At 36.2% G+C, this 21,952-nt stretch overlaps 1 protein-coding gene across 1 annotated transcript in view; it reads left to right on the forward strand.

Annotated features, from left to right (window-relative positions):
* The window catches only part of PCCA (propionyl-CoA carboxylase subunit alpha), a 364,039-nt gene that overhangs the window by 176,891 nt on the left and 165,196 nt on the right, over positions 1 to 21,952 (forward strand). The window contains exons 13-16 of the mRNA XM_082859189.1: positions 914 to 1,057; positions 2,384 to 2,458; positions 6,660 to 6,728; positions 8,491 to 8,566. Coding sequence (XP_082715315.1) covers positions 914 to 1,057; positions 2,384 to 2,458; positions 6,660 to 6,728; positions 8,491 to 8,566 — 364 coding nt within the window. The remainder of the gene's footprint in view (positions 1 to 913; positions 1,058 to 2,383; positions 2,459 to 6,659; positions 6,729 to 8,490; positions 8,567 to 21,952) is intronic.

Genomic DNA, 21,952 nt, shown 5'->3' on the forward strand with positions numbered 1-21,952 from the left:
GTATATGTGTATCCCGTGTGGTAGTGTGGAAGGCCAGGGATCCCCATGACAGCATCATCCAAAGTAGTTATCAGCAGTTTGCTGAGAGAGCAGTGATTTCACTGGCTCAGTTTTGTTACTGTGCATGCTAAGCACTCCCCACATAGGTCTGGAGGGAAAACAACCTGCAGGACCCATCTGCTCGTTTCTGCTATGCTGCCTTGATGTAAGAGTACGCTAGTCTGGTTGCTTGTCAGGACAGGTTAATGAAAGCATGCAAGTGGGTGAAACTCAGGAGAGATTAGTGCTTTGGAAAATCATAAGCTGCCTCTATAGATGCCATGCTAAGTGTAGCAGAATAGGTTGATTATCAGCCACATTGAGGATTGTATCTAAATATGTAATTTTCAGGTAAGAATTAGTTTCAAAATTAAAAGTGTTAAATGTTGTTGGACCACATCTAAATAAAAACTGGGAAAAGTAGTACAGATAGTTTACAAATAATTTTGGGGTGTCATTTTTCTTACCCAGCTTTGTACTATATGGTGTTGATTCTTTAATTTTATTCTCTTAGATCGTTTTAAAGTCAAATATGGGGACTTCCTTGGTGGTCCAGTGGGTAAGACCACCAATCCAGTGCGTTCCCAGTGCACGGGGCCCGGATTTGATCCCTGGTCTGGGAACTAGATCCTGCATGTGTGCCACAACTAAGAAGTATGCATGCCCCAACTGAAGGTCCCGTGTGCCACAACTAAGACCCAGTGCAGCTGAAAAATAAAATAAAATAAAATAAAATTTTTTAAATAGTCAAATATGATTGAATATTAAATATAATTAACCTCATTTTACCCAGAAATTATTGACATTGTTCTTGCTTATTTCTGTTTATTTACCTTTTCCTACAACTGTTGACTGGCACATCTTGGCCTTGCAGGTTGAGCATCCTGTCACAGAATGCATTACTGGCCTGGACCTAGTCCAAGAAATGATCCGTGTTGCCAAGGGTTACCCTCTCAGGCACAAACAAGCTGATATTCCCATCAACGGCTGGGCAGTTGAATGTCGGGTTTATGCCGAGGTAAAATGAATGATGTTGGGAGGAAGGATGGTGGTTGTGTCCTGAGTTATGGGACCACATATAGCTAAACAACAAGGTAAACTTAGGATTTTATACCTTGTGTCAAGGATTTGATTATGTAATCCAGAAATGAACCAGAAAAAAAGGTTAGATCATTTTAACGTAACTCAAAATAGTTTTAAAGGATTGCATTTAATTAATTTTCATGTGTTTTTTTCTGGTTGGAGGAATAGCTACTAATCAGTTTAAGGAGAAAGAAAGCATTAGTTAAATATTGTGCTTGAATGGACCATGGTTTTTGTTTTTGCTTATTTTCAAACCACATTCGAAATGAAAAGGGGCATTTGTTTCTGTGTGTGTTTGTGTGTGTGTGTTTGTGTTTTAAAGAGCTACCTTAGTTACACATCAGTTGTTAATTCAGTGTTTAAATTTTTTCCAACAGTTTTTTCCCTAATAATTTTATCTCTTATGATTATGTAAAAATAACAACTAAAATTTAAATTGCAAAGCTTCAATTCATAGTTTTAATTATGGATTTAACTCAAAAACTCTCAGTTTAATACTTTAATATTATAATTAATCAGATAAAGCAGTCAGCACCTGAAAATGCTTTTTTTCAAATGGTTAAAACAAAAATGCAAGGAAACATTTATACCATCTTTTACTTTTAGACATCGAAGCCTATCTGTAAAATAAAAAACAAATTAGCAGTATCTGTGTTTAAAAATTCTGGAATTTTTTTTGAAATTTTTTTAAGGATCTTGAGAAATATCTATGGCTTGGTTATATTATATTTTAAGTGGTATTCTTTTCTTTCCTATTGTTATAACACTGAACTTACTATTTATTCTGATCTAAGATATTTACAAATGGAGCATATATCTAGTCGCACATGCAAAGTTACTTTTCAGGTCTTTGTTTGAAGAACTAAAATGCTCAAATTTTACCATATGTGAGCTGTTTTGAGAGTAAGAAAAACAAATATCTTTAGTGCACTACATTTGTTGTTCTGAACTTCAGTATGTTTTGATGTAGCTCCTAGGTTATTTTATTTTTGCCCAAGGCATTCTAAGAAGATTTATAGAAAGTTGGAATTTTACCAATTTCAATAAAGTATGATCAAGGTCAGGCTAAATTCTGGTTACAGTTCTGTTTGATTTTTAAATACATTTCTAAGTTGTCTAGCGTGAGGATAAGATAGTTATATTCTGAAATCTGTGATTTGGTAAATAGGCCTATAAATGCTTCTTCATTGTATAAATATTTAACCTTACTTGTGCTGATTTATATTTCAAAGACTGTGCTTCCTGTCCTTTGAACTTTCAGGACCCCTACAAGTCTTTTGGTTTACCGTCTATTGGGAGATTGTCTCAGTACCAAGAACCACTGCATCTACCTGGTGTAAGTCATTAAGCTGTAATATCAAGTGAGGGGTTAAAAATCTTGATTTATGTCACACTTTTATGTTAAAGCATGTCAACACCAAAGGGTGTAAATTGGATGACAAGTGAAATTCATGGGGAATCACAGTTTTTTGTTTTTTCATATTTTGTACTGTATGATGTTCAGGAAAGTCAGAATTCACCTAACGGGAAGTCTGGAGACATCTGACTTCTAAATAAATGATAGTTTACAGTGTTCCCAATTCTTCTGAAAATCGTAATGAAGAAGATTCATAGAATCCTAAGAATGGGAAATGACATTTCTGTGTTACAATTTAATCTTTTCAATAAATCTAATCCTGCTTCCCTGTATAGTCAGATGTCAAGAAATCAAGCAAAAAATCAGCTCGTTAATCTAAATGGATTAAGGAAAACAAAATGTACCTGTTTCTATTAAGTGTCAAAGACTTTAAGAAGTGCGTATTATGTATACCAGTTAAAGAAAAGTGAGCACTGTCCACTGTATTTGTACTTCTTCTGTGTTTAATAGCTGTTCTTTAAATAGTTTGTGTTGCATAAAAAGAACAAGGACATACCCTTCATCTTAATCAAGGTAATAAGTGCATATATATATGACATTATGTTAGCTAGTGGATGACAAGGCTGTACCATCTGTGAATATGATCATTCAGTTTGATTACTGGCATGAAGATGGTGAAAGATTACAGGAAGAATTCTAAATTTGAAGATGTTATTGGATATATGATTTATTTCACTTTTTAAATTGTTTTTGCCTATGTGCTTTCTAAAGGAACTTGACCCTTTCTAAGCTCAGAGACTCCATGCTGTGTTCAAAGCCTGAAGGCAGAAGAAAAATTGTAAAGATTTAACAGGCATTATGTGACGTTAAATAGCAGATGAGAAAACAAGTATCATAGGGACATATCTAAACATTTTTTTAATCAAACAAAAAAGTATTAAATAAGAATTCATAATGATTACTCTAGTTGTTAGAAGTTTTCACCATGTTGTAATAGCTAACAGGATGTCAAACATTTTGCCCTCGCAAGTTTTTGCAATTTGCAATTTTCAAACGTGAGACCTGTTGAAAGTACAAGTGATAATGGACAAACTGTACCCCCTACAGTCTTTGTCCCACCAAATCTTTCTTCAATTAATGCTGCAGCAGGAGCTTTATGTAATAACATTTGCAGTTGTGAGCCATCCATAGAAAGAAAAAACAATTAAAATGCCTTAAATGTTCTGCTTACTGCTGTTATTTGCTTGTGTGAATGTTGCATGTCAGCTAAATGGACCAAGGAATAGATAAAGTGATTGGGTGCGGGAGAGTGCACACTAAGCGTTGTCTATCATTATTGCTGGGAGCAATCAAATTGATGTCAGCAGGACAGTAGATGCACTGACAGCTGTAATTATGTATCTCCATGGTGATCACTTTTGGCCTGTCATGGAGGCCCATGAGTCCCCTCCCTTGGAAGCATTTAATCAGATTGGGCTGTCACTTGTCAGGTAGACATGGCGGGCTGGGAGTTGTGCTGAGGGGGAGAGATGAATCAAGAATGAAGGGTGGGAGCTGGCTGATAGTTTCACAGGGTCCACTGTGTGAAGAAAGACATTTAAATTATGCCCGAGGTTTCCGAGCAGTGGTTTGAGACTCATACACAGGTGCTTGGGTGGTGGTGGTGGTAGTTTCTCTTCCTTGCCTTCTTAAACTAGATTAGTTTTAACTCAGGAGATCCTTTGCAGCTCTTAACCGTTTTTGATCACAGGAATACATACTTCAGAGTTAACTTCTGGTTTGTGTTTTTCACATTCTTCTCTAAGCCTCCTATTAGCTTATGTGGCAAAGATGAAGATTTTCTTATCTTTGATCACTGTATTTTGTAAGTTTGTTATTTTCAGACTGCAATTTTTTTTCTGCTTAGAAATTTGGTTACAGTTCCACTTGACTTTATTCTTAAAGCTTTTAGTGCAAAAGCTAAAATATATTTTTTGGTATAGGCTTTGTTTCAGTGGAGGAATGGAGACTTAATTTTAATTCATTTGTTAGACATTTTTTTGAATTCTGATTATCATTTGGAAAAAGCTGCATAGACAGTAAATTGTAAGTCAGTTTTTCATGCTTTGTTAGTTTTAAATTGGAAATGTTGATTTGCTTATACAAAGATATGTGTTGATTATATTTAATACATCTTTATTTTACCGTATATATTTTTAAATTAAAATGACATACCTTCTGTGATGATAATTTTATTAAATAACAAAGACATAGTTATATCTAAGAGCCCTTAACTTTTAGGGTGGTGTTATTCAGGGTAACTAAAGTTTTAAGTTACTATAGGAGAATGTAAAAAAAATATTCTTTATTGTCTGTTATTTTACTGTGGGTTGAACATCAAAGTTCCACACTAGCTTTGTAGCAGTTTATGTAGCAAATAGTAGCATATGTTTTAAGTCAGAAGTTTTAGAACTTGTACCAATCTCAGTTTTGAACACAGCTTTAGCAAGCATGCTATGGTTTTAAATAATACATGGTGGTAAAATTAGCTCTTTAACTTTTTGCTACTACAATTAAAAAAATGCAAGTTCAGAGATGTCTTTTCTGTTATGTAACTTGATCACCAGTTGTCATTTTGGGGCAATTTAAATATATCTAGGAGGTAGATTATGATATTGCTTTCACAGCTGCCCCATTAATTCTTTTCTAGATTTTATAAACACTGTGAATTTCATAGAACTTCAGTTGATGTCCTGAAGTGTGTTTTCAGAAAATAGAAAACCAAATATGTGTTTTAAGTGCACCGAATGATTTTCATTTAGAATGAAGATTTTCATATATGAATATGAATGCAAATATAAATATCCATATTTTTCATGAGTTATTTGCAAATACAGAAATAAAAGCATTCTGGGTATGTGACAATGTTATCTTCTAAAACCTTACAAAGAGAATAACAGTAGTATGATTTTTTTTTTAAGAGAATGAAACTGTGGCTTATCTTTTGATGTCATCGTATAATAAAGCCATCATCGAACCCTCATGTGGATATCCTAGACAAGAGGTTCTACATGTGGTCCCTTGATAATTGCCTAAATTAAAATATTAAAGGCCTAACAGCCGCTGTGTTGACCTTTTTCTGCCTTGCTGCAGACAGATGAGCTGCTGTTTATTAGGAAGGCTTCTTCCCACAGGTGAAGAGCTATGTGAGCTTTGCTCTTCTCTTCCCACCCCTTTACCATGTTGGGCATCAAAGCCCTGCTGTTCTAGCAGCTTCCATTAAATTCTTCTATCCTTAAACCCCCTAGGACATGCTGGACTATCTTAACTATTTTGATTAGCTTTTAAATACTTCAGATTCCAAAACTTAAGCACAATAATTTAACAAATATTTCATCCTCAGCAACTGCTCATTTTAAAGTTTTACATGGCTAACCTCTGTGCCTTACTGCTGGTATCAAACAGGGAGATGAAAACAAGAATCAGTGATGTACTAACTAACTTGTTGGCTGGTTAACAGCAATCAGGTTCTTCAAAAGAATATTTTGAACTTGTGCTATTTTTTTTTCCCCCGTGAAAATCACAAAATCAGAACTCTAATTGGGGCTGTGTCCTTACAAAGGAAAGCCATGAGAAAAGCTGTATAAACATTAAAGTCTCGGGGGACTAACAGTAACAGAAAAAAACCCACATTTTACAGTTGAGAGGGTGAGGCAAAAAAGGAAAGTGTTATAGACATGAAAGCCACAGGACCAGTGTTCCTATGGAGCTGATGAGCAGAGCTCCCGGGTCCTGCTGCATGGCTTGACTGGGGTCCGCATTGGAACTCTCGGAAGAGTAGAGTGGGGAGTGTGATTAGAAGGGGCGTCGTTCATGCTCTCCTTCAGTTGGAAGGCACCATCAAATAGCTACAAACACATCCCACGAAAGTGATGTATAAAGTTTTGTTTGTTTGGGGTTTTATTTTGCTCTTTCTTAGTTCCTTTGTTTAGTGGGAGAACAAAAAAATATGTGTTGTACTGTATAATAATACTTCAAGATAGTTTGGTCTCTCTATATTTTTAGATTGTTATTCTACTTACTGGAAGCTGAAATGTTATTTGAGATTGAAATTATCCATCTGCTTCATGGAAATTAAATTTGTTGTTAGAAAGATAGCTTCACAATATGAACTTTCTTTTCTTTTCTTTCTTCCTCCCAGGTCCGGGTTGATAGTGGCATCCAACCAGGAAGTGATATTAGCATTTATTATGATCCAATGATTTCAAAAGTTAGTTCGACTTCTTAATGATTTCTTTCAGTTTTCTTCTGAAGAGACAATGGACATATATAATTTAAAAGTCTGGGAAAAGAAAAAGTCTGGAATGGGTACTTTATCTGAATCATGTGCTATAATTAAACAAATAATGATGGCCACTGATGGAAAAGTGAAAACTGAGCAGCTTTTCTTTCTCTTAAGAGAAATTTTGACATTATGTTAGTTGGCAACACTCCCTCCTCCCCAGTGAAATCACCCCATCACCCCATCACCCCAGTCGCCACAGTAACAAGCTTAGCTAACCAGTGGCGCCAACCCAGTCCACTGCAGGGAGGAGTTACGTTGCTTTCTGGCCAGTGAACATTGTCCAAGATGAAAGTATGAATGCAGGTGATGTCAAGGAGTTTAGGTGATAGGCTGTGTTTGTTAAAGGACTTTTCACCTTTTTTCTTCAGTTTTTATGAATTACTAATTATTTATGTAGATTTAAGATAATTAAATTTTGTGTAAGACTATAAGATGTCTTTTTGCTCCCTTTTTGAAATTTGACTTTCCAGAATATATTAACCAGTCTACTTAAAATTTTAGATCTTTTGACATTTTCAAATCTTATGATCTTATAAAGTGTAAAATTCTTACTATAGTGGTTGAAACTGGATTTTATTTAGAATATCCTATTTTTTCTAAAGTGATAGACCTGTATTGAAGGATGACTTCTTTACTAAAACCCCTATTTCTTTTTCCTTTTCTTTCTTTTTTTTTTTTTTTTTTTTTTTGACCATGACGAGTGGCTTGCGGGATCTTAGGTTTCCTGACTAGGGACTGAACCCGGGCCCCAGCAGTGAAAGCTCGGAGTCCTAACCACTGGACCACCAGGGAATTCCCAACTCCTATTTCTTAAGATTTTTCTTTCTTCCAAGTGTACTTTTTTATGTAGTTGTAGTAAACAACCCACTTCTTCATTTTTCTTTTTTCACTTAAGTTTTTATACTAATATTGTTAAAGTGAACTTTAGGTATTTTGTTTGTTAGAGAAATACTATTTAATTAAAAAATAAAAAATACAATAAAATATTATAGATATAGGTTTCCATTTTTAGATGAATACATTTCTGTTCAGAAAAATGGTCTACAAATTAATTTTCAACCTGGCTTGTTATTGAACAGCTAATTAAATGTACCAAAAAATTGGAAACTATAGATTGACTAACATAGTAACCAGAAAAATATTTTACGAATAGTTCTTATTGCTAATTTATAAAAGGTCTAACACATATAAATAGGCACAAAATCATATAGAACAGTAAGATCTTTCTGTTTTTCCAATATAAGAACCCTTTGCTTCTGGGCTATATTATGTGTAAAATTAGCTATTCAGGGCGTCATACTTGAAGGGAGAGAAAAAACAAATCTTGCCTAATCCTCCACTATCCCAGATGTTTATATCCCATCCTAAATGTTCACAATTTTGATATCTTTCGTCTTAAATTTTTATATGCTTGTTTTTGTTACATTGTGGTTTACCTCAAATAGCTCTTTTCTGTGATAGTGAAATCTCGGAGAAAAGTCTGAAATAGCTTGATTCTAATATTTGTTTACTTAAAAAATCTTAATTGACGTAGTTTGTACTAAAAACTGAACCACTGTGAAATTTCAAAATATTTTCTGGAAATCTGTTATGAAATATTTTAATTTTTACTAGGATGAAATGTTTGACTTACAGATAGATAGATCTATATCTATATAAACTGCTTTGTTTGTTTGCTTGCTTTTAGTTAATCACATATGGTTCTGATAGAAGGGAAGCACTGAAAAGAATGGAAGATGCACTGGATAATTATGTTATTCGAGGTAAAAACAAACATTTGAGGTTATGTTATTATACATTGAGTCCAGGTCTAGAAAACAGCTTGAAGATTTATTAGAGAATTCGATAGAACATTTGCTTACTATGTGTTTAAATAGAAATAAAAGCTTGAATTAAACTGACATACTAATTAAGAATAGGTATTTAATTTTCTGTAGCAATCATATACTTTCCATATACATCTGAAATTAAGTTATTTAATTAAACTTACGATTGATGACTTTTCCTGGATGCGCATTTAGTATTTTATAGACTCTTCATTCTGGAGTCTTTTATTGTCTAGTGCAGCTTGACAGCCAATTTGCTATATTATTGTCTTTATGTTTTTGTATAGTTTTGAAGTTTGAAACTTAAAAATGTATGGAGATTTAAACCATAGTGACCCACATTTGACTACTTTGAGAGTAGAGGGAATGGCTCTTTGCTTCTTTGAATTAGAGCAAACTATAAAATATTTTCTAGCAAATGCAATTCTCTTACCTCACATACATACAGGATAATTCTAATGTGTAACAAAGTGTGATCCTACAAGCCTTTAGGGTGTGTAGTGATATTGGTATTAGGAGGAGCCATTAAATTTAAATAATTAAAGTTATACTTATTTCCCTTAAGGAGTGAATTACAGTATAAATTTTATTAGCAACTTTCATTAGTAATGAAAAGATCATTTTACTTTAGCCCCACATAAATTAACATCAGCTTCAGAATAATGGAGTTTAATATCAAATTTAAAGTGTGAAATATAAGTTCACTTTGAATTGTGAATGAATACTGTGGGTCTAAGAACACCCGTAAGAAAGACTGGCTGTATAGTTTGGCTCTTTTCTGGCTCACTAAATATAGCAGTGAGGCTGAGAGGCTATATTTTGGAGGCTGAAAGGTGGGACGGTGGTGGAGTATGACTACCCAGCCTGTTTCAAGCCCACGTGGAGCTATTCTGCAATTTCAAAAAGCCTCCTTTTGAGTGGATACAGCCCATAGGTTGAAAGTCTTGACAAGTGACTGCAACTTCGTGTGAATTAGAAAAAGTGCTCTGTTCTCTGGATGTCTCCAGCCCTGAGACAGGGAGCCCAGCTTAGCAATGGAGCATGTCAAACCCTTACTTTGCCCCTTTGACCAACTTCCTTTGTGCAGTGAACAGTTTGGACAATAGCGGCCCAGGACAATTTAGTGACTCTATTTTTACACATCTACCTTGCCCTGCTAATTTTCATCTGTTGGTAGATAAGTCATGCAATCCTCACTTGTCGTCATGTTTTCTCTTACAGCTTTTCTTTTGTTAGGTCAGGAGAACTTTCTTCCCTCCCTTCCCTTTTACTGTCACCCTCTTTTCTTCCCATCTGTTAATTAGTGATGGTGATTGTATCTAATCTCATGTGCTAGTGATTCACCTCCATCCACGAAAGGATAGCTTTCAAGGGAACCTAGGTGTAATTTTAAGAAGTACCATTAACATCCAGAGCCTCTTAGAATTTGAAAATTTCCCTTCACATTCTTTCTGGCTATTTCTCTAGCTCCTTTTTAGCCTTAACGGTAGAGTATTTTCTGGTTTTATAACTCTGCTGTGTTCTACCATAAGCAGCAGATGCATATTTTAGCTGTACATTGGTTAAGTAGGCCTTGAGAGGTTTATTGCCCTACGGAAATAATATTGCCACAAAATTATTCTTGTGCATGTTTGGAACACACATTTAATTCGGGTGTGTGTGTGTGTGTGTGTGTGTGTGTGCTTAACTATACATAGTACATAGACATAAACAAGGCACTTGGCAAGATTATTCCCAGAGGCTTTTAAAGTATTTGTAAGAGTTTTCTATATGTTCCCCCTGCTGCCCCCACCCTATCATTGAATTTTTTATTGTGGTTGTTGAATTATTAGTTGGTGGTTAATTTAGGTTTCAATCTAATGAGCTTGAATGGTAAATTCATGAATCTGAGATAGTCAGTCTGAGTAAGAATATTTTGTCGTGTCGTATCTCTATTAAACTTTGATTTGGTATAACATAGTGGCATGGCATATGGGCAGTTTGTCAAAATATTAAATTAGCATTGGTCCCACCTAAAAGTTTTTCTTCTACTGTGTCTGGCTTCTGAAAGGAATATTCCTTTATATTTACAGAATACACCTTCTTTTTTTTTTTTTTTTTTTTTGCAATACGCGGGCCTCTCACTGTTGTGGCCTCTCCCGTTGCAGAGCACAGGCTCCAGATGTCCAGGCTCAGTGGCCATGGCTCACGGGCCTAGCCGCTCCACAGCATGTGGGATCTTCCCGGACTGGGGCACGAACCCATGTCCCCTGCATCGGCAGGCAGACTCTCAACCACTGCGCCACCAGGGAAGCCCCATATATATATATTTTTAAATGAACATGTTTTCCACTAATTTACTTATTATACTTTATGTATAAGTACACAAGTTACTATATTTTTTAATTCAGAGACTTAAATACAAAGTAGGCTTGCTATTATTCTCCTAACTTTAAATATATCACGTGTAAAGCAAGATATATTTTACTGTGCAGATAGATTTTTCCAGGCTTGGTCTGAAATTTCTACCTTTGATTTACTGTGATAGAATAGAAAGAAATCAGACAGGCCTGGATTCATATCCTGTCCTGGATGCCATTTAGTAACTATGTGTCTCTGAATCTCACACTCCACATTTAAGAGATAGAGTGCGAGTCTCTGCCTTATAAATTAGTGGTGAGGATTAAATGAGGTTCGGTATGTAGAAGGGCTTGGCAACAGTACTGCCTTGTAGAGTTCAGTAACCTTAGTTCCCATCTTCTTTTCTCCCTCTCTCATTACAGTTACAAAACCACAGGTTTAAAAACTGTATGTCATAAATCATTATCAGTCAGTTGGTGTTATGTGAAATTTATTAAACCGTGGATAATAAGCCATATTGAAAGCCCATTTTAGGCCATTCCCAGTACTGTGTGCTGAGTTATATGCTTTCATTGCCCCCCGTTCTACTGCCTTATTCAAAGCATTTACCATAACTGTAATTAAATCATTAGTTGTTTAATTAATTGCTAAATGTTGGATTATCCCATAAGAGTATTAGGTACATGAGGGCAGTGATGGTGTTTATCTTGTTTATTTGTGTATTACTGGTGCTTAGCAGTTCCTGATACATGGTAGGTGATTAATATTTGTTGAATGAGTGAATGAATAAGTGAGAGATACTATCTTTATTTCAAAGAGTTTCTAGTATACTTGGTATAGAAAATACATAAGATAAGTGTAATATAAATTCATAGGTGCCATAATAGTGGAGTGAAAAAGTAGAGTGGGAATTCAGAGGTGGAGAGGGTATCTTTCTTTTCACACCTCTCCCTTTTTGTCCTTTGAAAGTAATGTGAGTACTGCCTTAGGACTCATAGGTGACTCTTTTGAGAATATTTTACTTGTGCTTCCTTAAAACAACTCCTCAGAGGAGCAGTATTTTTAAAAAGACTGGTAACTTACCATGTTGGTGAAGTAAAGGTGATGGGCACACTCAGGCATCTCTGAAGTATGACCTACTGCTGTCTTCTGGGAAAATAAACTGGCACTAAGTGTTAAAAGTACATGTCCTTTCACCTAGCTGTTCAGTTTTTGGGAATCTACCCTATAGTGTTAAAAGACTGAATTGTGAGATGCTGTTTACAAGGACATTTACAGCAGCCTTGTTTGTAGTAGCCAAAATTCTGACCAGCCACAGTGTCCACCAAATGGACATATCTTCATTATAAAATACTGTGCAGCTGTGACTTGAAGTCATGTCTGTATGTATTATTAAAGTAGAAAAGCAGTTTGGAGAGTAATGCAAGCTTTTAGTTGAAACCTTCTTGTCCTAAAATATTTTTAGTTATGTTTGGATGAGCACAGAGAAAGACGTGGATATATACACATTATATTGAAATATATATGATTTTTTTTAGCTCAAAAGAGGGAGGTGGTTCTTGATACATAGCCCCCAGACTTTTAAATTTTAGGCATTTTCAAACCTAGAGAAAAGATGAATGGATAGTACTTTGCACATTGGTACACGCTTCATCTAGATGAATTGTTAAACTTCTCTACATTTGCTTTTTTACTCCATCTCTTCCTTTCTTTGTCTTCTCCCTCCCCTTCACCCTTCTCTCCTGTTTTTTCCCCTGAACTATTTGACAGAAAGTTTCAGACGTTATGACATATCACTCCTAAATACTTCAGAATGCATCGTAAGGGTAAGATTATGTTCCTCCAAAACCACAATACCATTATCTCACCAAAGGAAATTAGCAGCAATCTCATCTAATGTACTGTCCATATTGGAATTTCCTCAATTGTTCCCCACAGTGTGTTTTTTACCTGCTTTTTAGCCCCAGCATGGTCCATTCAAAGTTTATATTGGTTATGTCTCTTTATTTTCTTGCCCGCTTTGTATGTCTTAACATTAACTCTTCAGAAGAGTCAGGGGCAGTTGACATGTAGAATGTCTTACATTCTAGATTGGAAGTTTCAGTATTGGCCCAGAGAAGGCACTTGGGAAATAAGCTGGAAAGATGGGGATTGCCGTTGGAAAGTGATGTATTTTGAATTGGTGATTTTGAAAGTAGTGCAGTTACTGAACACTAGGTGATTTCAGGGTGTGATTATGGGACCAGGTGGCTAAAGTGGAAGAACAGATTATTTGACATGAGATCCTAAGAACGGAGCTGAGATAATGTCGTGTGGATCATCCACATGGGTGGTATGAGTTAGGAGCAGAGGGAAGGTCATGAGTTGGGTAACATAAATTCTTTAGAGAGTATTGCACTGTGGGAAGGATGTTGATAGATGACAGAGAATTGGAGAAGGTTTTCCTGACCAGAGAAAATAAACCTCAAGGAAACGGAAGTTTTTCCAAGGATTAGAAGAGGTAATGTTTTGTAAGTGGCAGTGAGGGTTGCTGGAGAAGTGAGGTCCTTGAGGACGTTGAGTATTTCAGCTGAGGGAGGAAGGTGAGTGCAATGTCCCATGAAGATGCCGGCTCTGTGGTAGACCCAACTGATCATGGAGCGCGCTCTCAGAAGGTATTGTGGAAAGGCCTGGAAAAGAGGGAGCAGGTGTTTGGGGAGGGAGGAGGTAGTTGAGTTATCTGAGGTTCCGAGGATGGGCAGGGAAGCTTGTACTTCCTGTAATGGATGCAGAGTCCCTGAAGTAACGGCAGTGAGCACTTGGGCTCAGAAAATGGTCTCAAAGGCATTCTGAGGGGGCTGGGTCTGTACACTTCATCTAGTTAACTTTTGAGTCTGTTTATTTTCCTCTGGCCCTGTAGTCCCAAGCCAACACTATCATGGATGAGTGCAGTAGCTTCCTGATTGGGTTCTCTACAAGTACTCTTTACCACATCAATCCATTCTTCAGTATGCACAGAATAATCTTTCTAAAGTACAAAGCCAGTGATCACTTCCCTGCTTTAGTGTCCTCCCATTGCCTCTGCATGGACTCTGCAGTCTGATTTATACCACTTTCTCTCAGGCCCCCTTTTTTCCTGCTTGACTGTTGTCTTCATTTACTGGTATGCACTGTCTTCTTTCCACCTGAAGACCTTTCATGGTTAAGCTAGTCTAAGCAGTTGTGACGGTGAGAATCAAAAATACAGTGACCTAAGAAAGACACAGTTTAATTTCTCTTCGATGTAACAGTTGAGAAAGGGGTTGTCAACGGCCAGTAGGGTGACTCACACATTCACAGCAGATGGTTTTCATTTTGGGGCCCAAAGTGGCTGCTTTCATGCCCATCATCCAGCCTCAGCAGGAAGAGAGCAGGGACAGGGGAGTTCACGTTCACTGTTTTTCAGGGCATAACCTAGAAAGCACCCTTTATTTCTGCTCTTGTCCTATTGGTGGTTAGTCTAGGTGGTCATACCTAGATGCTCGGAAAATGGGAGATGTAGTTGATACAAGGTGGCCATATCCTCAGGTAGAGTGTAGCATTTCTCTTATTAAAGGAAGGAAAGGAAAATAGATATTGGCAGACAACTAGGAGAAATAAGAATATATACATGTATCTGCTCAGTTTTGGAAGCACACACATGTACACAAGACCAGAACTAATAAGATGACATACCTGTAGGAGGTGGAGGGACGATCTGGTGGAAGTGATTGGGGGATGGGAAGCAGTACATGGGCTGAAAGGGAAAGACTTCTTTGATTATACATTTTTGTATATTTCTGACTTTTAGATCCATTTTAATATTTTAAAATAAATAAAATCATTAATGTTCTGGTGGAAAAAACTCAAAATGGAATACAAACAGATGGACGGGACTGTATGAATAATACAATCATGCTGAAGGAGGGGGACAAAAAAAGCTAATCTAAATAACTTTTAATAGTATTTTTACTGGATACCCTCAAGGCAGAGATAAAATATGTATAAACAAATATTAAACTCTAGTTAGTAGGTTTGTTTTTCCTAGTTCATCGGTTAGCAGTTCTGAAACCAGTTTATGTATATTCTGGGACTGAGGAAATAAACACATGTATGGTGGATAAGAAGAGCCAAGTTTCTCACTGTCAGAGAAAGGAGTTACAGGTATGGGAATGGAAAAGTGTGGAATGAACCCCATGGTGCTGAATTGGAAGTTCAGTGTGAATTCATACTTCTTAACCTAGATTGAAAGATAAATATATATAACTATATGTTACCGCATTTGTAATTTTGTGTGTGTACATACATACACATGCCCTCTAGCTGAGGATTTCTCAGCTGCAGCACCACTGACGTCTGGGGTAGACACACCTTTGCTGCAGGGAGCGCTGTCCTGTCCTGTACATTGTAGGGTGTTTAGCAATACCCTTGGCCTCTACCCAGTAAATGACAGCAGCATCGCCTCAGTTGTGACAACCACATACTTCCAGACATTGCCGTATGTCCCCTGAGGGGACAGTCATGCCAAATGATTGAGAACTGCTGTCCTGCTGGGTGTCATAGCAGCACTGACACCCAGAGCAAGGAGCACACCAAGCACCCAGGTCTTGTTTTCTGAATACCATCCCCCCATAAATGGAACCTGCACTCCTTGACAAAATGGCTCCTTCAGGAAGAGTATAAGATGAGCCTGAAAGATATTATATAAGAATGTAATCAAGTGTTCAAAAAATGGTGATGTGTCAAAAAGACACAGGAACCAGCTTTCAGGGGCTTCTGCTGGCCAATCTGGGAAAGACCTCAGCAACAAAATGAATAATGCTAGCAATAGATTAAAAGCCATGAAATAAAATATAAGTCCATGAGTTTATACTGATACAGATAGGTAAGAAAGATAGATGAGGGTGGAGCTCACAGCTCTTCCTTACAGTAGATTTTAAACTAACAAGTGTAGAAAAATCAGTACTTGGCAAACACCAAATTGTTTGGGTAAGAATCATCAATGATTGATGCTAAAATTAGTGGATGAAAGTATGATGAGAGACAGGTATTTGCTTAGTTTCATAATATCACCTCAGGTGATAACTAATTAATTACAGTGGGACAAATAGTACCTTTAAAAGGGAGAAACCTAGCAACCTACCCAAATGATTAAAATTAATGTCACTGGTAATGGGACAAATCAATATCATGCACCTCTTGATATGATGCACTGAAAAGTACACATTCTTTCTGTGATATTCTTGCCAAAAAATATGTAACATGGATATAATCACGAGGAAACAGACTAAACCAAACTGAAAAAAAGTGTACAGTATAAATGGGTTGTACTCTTGAAAAGGTCAAAAAACAAAAAAAAGGATCAATTTATCTACATCAAAGGAAACTAAGGACACATGACAACTAAATGCAACGTGTGATCCTGGATTAGTTCCTGGACCAGAAAAAAAAGTTTTCCTTTTGTAGTAAAGGTCATAAATAGGACAACTGGTGAAATTTGAATAAGGTCTGTAGACTAGATAATGATACTACTATCAGTGTTAATTTTTTGATCTGGCATTGTACTGTAATTACAGAAGAGACTCTACTTGGTTTTAGGATATGTACACTGAAGTATTTAGAGGTAAAGTATATCTTACCTGCAATTTACCTTCAAATGTTTAAGAAAAAAATTGTGTGTGTGTATACATAAAAAGAGAGAGAAAGAGACAATGAATGACAAAGCAAGTAAATGTGGTCAGATAATAACATTTGGAGAATCTGGGTAAAGGACATACAGTAACTCTTTGTACTATTTTTGTGAATTTTCTATAATTCTGAAAATACTCCAAAATGAAAAGTTTTAAAAAAATAAGTGAAGAGGAGCGCGTGCTCCCCTCCTCCCAAAGCTAAAATTCAAGGAATAAAAACAGAGAAGCATTTGTGATTTGTAGTTAAATATCATTCATCTGACTAATTCTAAAGGATAGAGGGGTTAAAAAATTGTTTTATGAAGAACAGAAAGTGGACAGTTTACTGTTTAGTTTGATAACTGTTTAGTTGTTGAAATGATTTTTTCTTTTTTCCCAAGCTGATTGTGAGCTTTTGTTAAGATAAAGATTCTTTAGAGCAAAAATGTAATTTGGTTAAAGTTAATTTCTGAGTCCCCATGAAATACGCAGTGGCTTTTGGCCTCTGTTTGATCCTGGCAGTGTGTGCAGCTAATGTCTGGCCAGTGTTTTGGAACCAGCAGGCAGTCAGGAGAAAGCTGCTCCTAGGGGTCCTCTCTTTTGTGGCCTGGTCGTGATTTCCCATACAGATGGGACCTCATGAACTTTGGCAGAGGTCATCCTCAATTCCCAGTCCAAATCTCAGAGTCATAATTTTTATGAGTATGTGATTAATAATATCGTAAAAGTTATAAACTAAGCCTGAGAGTACCTCTACTATCTGCTTATTGTTTGAACAAGATCAGTTTATATAATAGCATTGTCTTAACTGAAACATGGAAAGTAAACTAAATACAAAATGGTAACTTTCAGATATGTAGGATATCTTAGTTCAATGCTTTTTATCATTTATCTGATCTTTTGAGCTTTTAGATATAAAATAATTTTTGATTATTCCCTTATTTGGCTTTAGAATTAATTAATATTCAGTAGTTTTTGGAGCAGTCAGTTGAGGGATCTAGATTTTGGTTGTCTGCCATTAGCTATTGTTTTACCTTACGATCCTTAGGAAAGAATAATAGATAATGACTAGTAATATATAATATTGCATAGTAATATGTAATATTTTACTCAGAGAACATTAAAGGGAAAATGCTCTTATGTATTAATTTTATTCCTGAAACACTATTTAGCAAGGTAAAAGCCTATATTTTCATGCTGTATTTACTATTCAAGTAGAAAGATTTTTAAAAGTCCATGCTTCGTTTGTGTGCTTGAGCAGCTCTGTTCTTTGATGTCCAAAATGTAAATTAATATTTGCTTATGATTCTTTTGAGTTACATTTTCTAAAATCACCTCTTTTTCAACTTTGAATATGGAATTAAAGTGGAACATCATTTATCCTGTAAAACTGCATGCATTTAAATTTTTTGGATGTCATGGTCATGAATTGATCACTGGCATCAGAAAATAATCTTATTTTTGTTCAAATTATCATTAACTATTTCTGAAAGTTATGTTGTATTTTACTGAAGACAGAGTCTGATGCCAACTATTCTGGCATTGGCCACACAGAGAGCAAGGCAATTTATACCAGCATTAGGCTGTAACAGGAAAGCCAGTAGAGTTTAAATACAGACTATGGTGCACGTAAAGAGAACAGTATTATTTTTATTTAACTGGAGGAAGAAAGGACAGAAATTCTGAGGGTTAGAGTGCCTTTCTAAGTTATTTACTGATTATGCAAAAAAGCTTATAAATTGAAACATTCTGAATCGTTAATTTGTACATAAGAACATTGTATTTTGGAAATAAAGTTGTAGCCACACCTTGATCTTCTAACATTCATCCTGTCCAGTCTCTCCTTTAGGATCTTATTTTTTTCCAAAACTTCAGTTATTATATACAGATAATTCACACATTGCTGGATTTGTCTTGCATTTCTGTGTTTCACATTCTGTTCTGGATTTCTTCATGTGAATGTCCACCTCCATGACCCCTATATTCTGATGTATACACATTCTAATCTGCATGCTAGCCTGAACTCTAATCATTTAGACATTATCAGTCTCATCTCACTGGCATCTCTAATTTAACTTGCAAAAGATGCATCAGGTTTTTTCCTTTCAACCTTTTCCTTTTCTGTAAATACTATTTCAGTGTTGTTGCAGAGCCAGAAGTTCGGGTGTTGACACTTGACTCATCTCCCCCATCCTTATGTCCACTGAATCACCAAGCCCTGTTTGCCTCCCAGATATCTTTCAACTCTGGCTGCTTTTCTCCTTCTGTATTGTCCACTCCCTAGCTGTGGTCTGAGGCCTGACCATTTTCAGCTTGTCTCCTGCAGTTGTCAGCTTGCTTCTTTCCATCTTCGGTCTTGACTCTTCCCAATCCCTTTTGCAGTAGCAGCCAGAGATTCCTGGAATGCACAATCTAGTCATGTCTACCCGGTTTCAACCACTCTGGGTGCTCTCAAGGTAAAGTGAAATATTTGCATGGTTGTCAGACCCTGAATGCCCCTGTTTGACTTTTCCGGTGCACCGTTCTCTTTGCTCATACACTTTGGCCATGGTGTCCTTCTTTCAATCCTCTTCATAGAAATACCTGGTGGTATCCACTTACTTTTTACCACAATGAAAGGTCTTAGATACTTTAAGTTCCTCCCTAATATTACCCATCTTTGTGTCCTTCTGCATCTTTCTCTGTTTTCTTTCCCAGCCAGGAAAGTTTGTGTAAGTCACAAATACTTTCCTCTTCCTGGAACAACACATCTGTCATTTACTGTGCATATAAATCTCTCTGGCAAGTTGTAACTCTTTTCTTCTAAAGTGGTTTAGTTTTGTCTGTTTGTAAAACATATGACAGAGGGATTCATTTCCCTTTTATAGCCTGAACTCTTTTCAAGGAATATTCTATTTAAATTCTTGCCTACCTAGTTTGTCTTTCTAACCATCCTAACACTTTGCTTTTAATTAATTGCTCTTCATTTTTGTCTATCAAAATATCACCTATAATACAGGCAAATGTCAAATTTTTGCAATGATTTGTTAGATATATTGATGCAGTCAGAAGTTTTTATACCTTTCAGTAATTCCTCATAGAAATGTACATAATTACAAAAGTCCTTCAAAATGTTAGTCATTGAATATGGGCCAAGTCATTATCCACAAAGCAAGGTTGGGATAACTGTGCATTTCTCCTGGGCATGTGCTGTGAAAGATATTTATTAGATCATTGTCTAGGATAACTTCTTCCGTGGAATATTTGTGTAGCTAAAGGAATAGCATTAAAATTTGAATTTTGGAACTTTCTCTAAATGTTTTGAAGTAGTTTGAATAGATTGAAAATTGGCTTTTATAAAACTTTAGACATGTATATCTTCTGAGTCAGGAAGAGAGTTGCTCAGAATTTTTCATATGGTTGCTAGTATGGTCTAGTACAAAGGGATGCATAGAAAAATACCTGGAAGGCTGTATTAACTTGTTAACATTTGTTGGCTCAGAGATAGGAAGTCATATCAAAAAGTATGACCTTCTCCCCCATATGTACACATTAGGGTACAGGGTAACTGCTGTAACAAAGATTTTTAAATCCAGTGGTATAAATAAGATAGAAATTTATTCACTTCTCCCTTAATGGTCTGGCTGGTCCGTGCTGATGGGGTGAGTTAGTTTCCTGTGCTCATTTCAGGAGATACACACACATCTGTCTCTTCCCCCTCTGCTCATCCCCACACTTACCCTGTTGCTCCTCTTCATCTGCATTGCCAAAGCTGAGTTCCTGCTGTATCAGGAAGCCCTTAGGAAAAGGGAAGGAAGGGAAGTTCTGGCAGTTCTTTTTTTCATGTAAATGGGGCTGGAGTCGGATACATCACTTTAACTGTAGTCTCTTGTCTAGGAATTGGTTTGCCACGTCTAGCTATAAGATAGATGGGGAAATGGAGTCTGTGTCTGGATGGTCTTTTGTTCAGCTAAAATTCTATTGTGGAAAAAATAAAAAGCAAATTTTAGAGGAAACCTGCAGTCTGTCACAATATACTTCTGTATTTAAAATTTTTTGTTTTACCTATATTACTGTTGTAACTTATATTGTACTAAACATTAGATGAATGATTCAGTCTCTCTGGATCACAATTTTCTTATTTTTGTCTCCTTTTGCCTTGTAATATTCTTATTCTGTAACTGGTTACTGAAAATTCCCCCAAAGCATGTACCATACTGTTTGCTTTTGTGTACCTTCCTGTGATATCTAATTCCTGCATGAGTAGTAGGTGTGGAGAAAATGTTGAGAGAGAGAGAGAGAGAGATTAATCTGCTCAGAACATCAGCATTGTTAAAACTTCGCAGCAGATGTGGCAGACTTTTGGTAAAGGGCCAGAGAATAAATACCTTAGACTTTGTGGGTCACATGGTCTCTGTTGCAACTACTGGGCTCTACTGTTTAGCATGAAGACAACCATATATAAACACTGCTGGGTTTCAATAAAACCTTATTTACGATTTGACCTGCAAGCCATAGTTCGCTGATCCTTCCTTGCCTTATATGATGGGTACACCCTCCAGATGGAAATAGCGATAAGCTTAAATTTGTGGAGCTGCATTCTTACAGAATGTTAACTAGAAGTTACGTAGGTAGGTCAGTGCTGAGGCTTAGGATGCTGTACAGCTTCTGTCGTTTGTTTATTACATGTTGTCTTCTGCTCTGTATTTATTCTCATATAAAAGGATAATAGCACAATAATAATTTACCTTTTTGAGTGCCTGGCATTGTGTTAAACATTATTTCATTTGTACCTCATGACAATCATACTGACTAGACTGGTGATAATAAATCACCATTTCACAAATGAGGAAACTAAAACTTCGAGAGTTTAAATAGCCTTACTCAAGGTGAGAGGTAGATCAGGTACTTGAACTGAGTGATTCTTTGCTTACTTTGTAATTATTCTTGTATAAGTGAGGATTCTATAAGACTTGAATCAGATCAAGAACAAGCAAGAACAGAATCAGGCTTTCTAGGTTTGTTACGAAGTATAGTGGTACAAATTAGAACTATGCAAGAGTGGGTTAAAGAATTGGAAGGAATTAGCAAACCTCTCTGTTTACTTCAACTTCAGCTCTCTTATGCTCCAGTCACCCTTCTAGTGGACACCTACTCTAATTCCTGCTTTCCATGGTTTTGAGATGCCTTTTTGCTTTACTTTTTACTCCTATTTAATATCTTTGTAATCTACTCCCTTCATAAAGTCTTTCTATATCACAGAATCCTCCTCATACCATTCATATCCCTCTTGTGGTAGTTACCTATTTAAACTTTACTTTGGAATAGTCATTGTGTA

This window comes from Leucopleurus acutus, assembly GCF_964270905.1.
Source record: "Leucopleurus acutus genome assembly, chromosome: 18".
NCBI classification, from domain to species: Eukaryota; Metazoa; Chordata; class Mammalia; order Artiodactyla; family Delphinidae; genus Leucopleurus; species Leucopleurus acutus.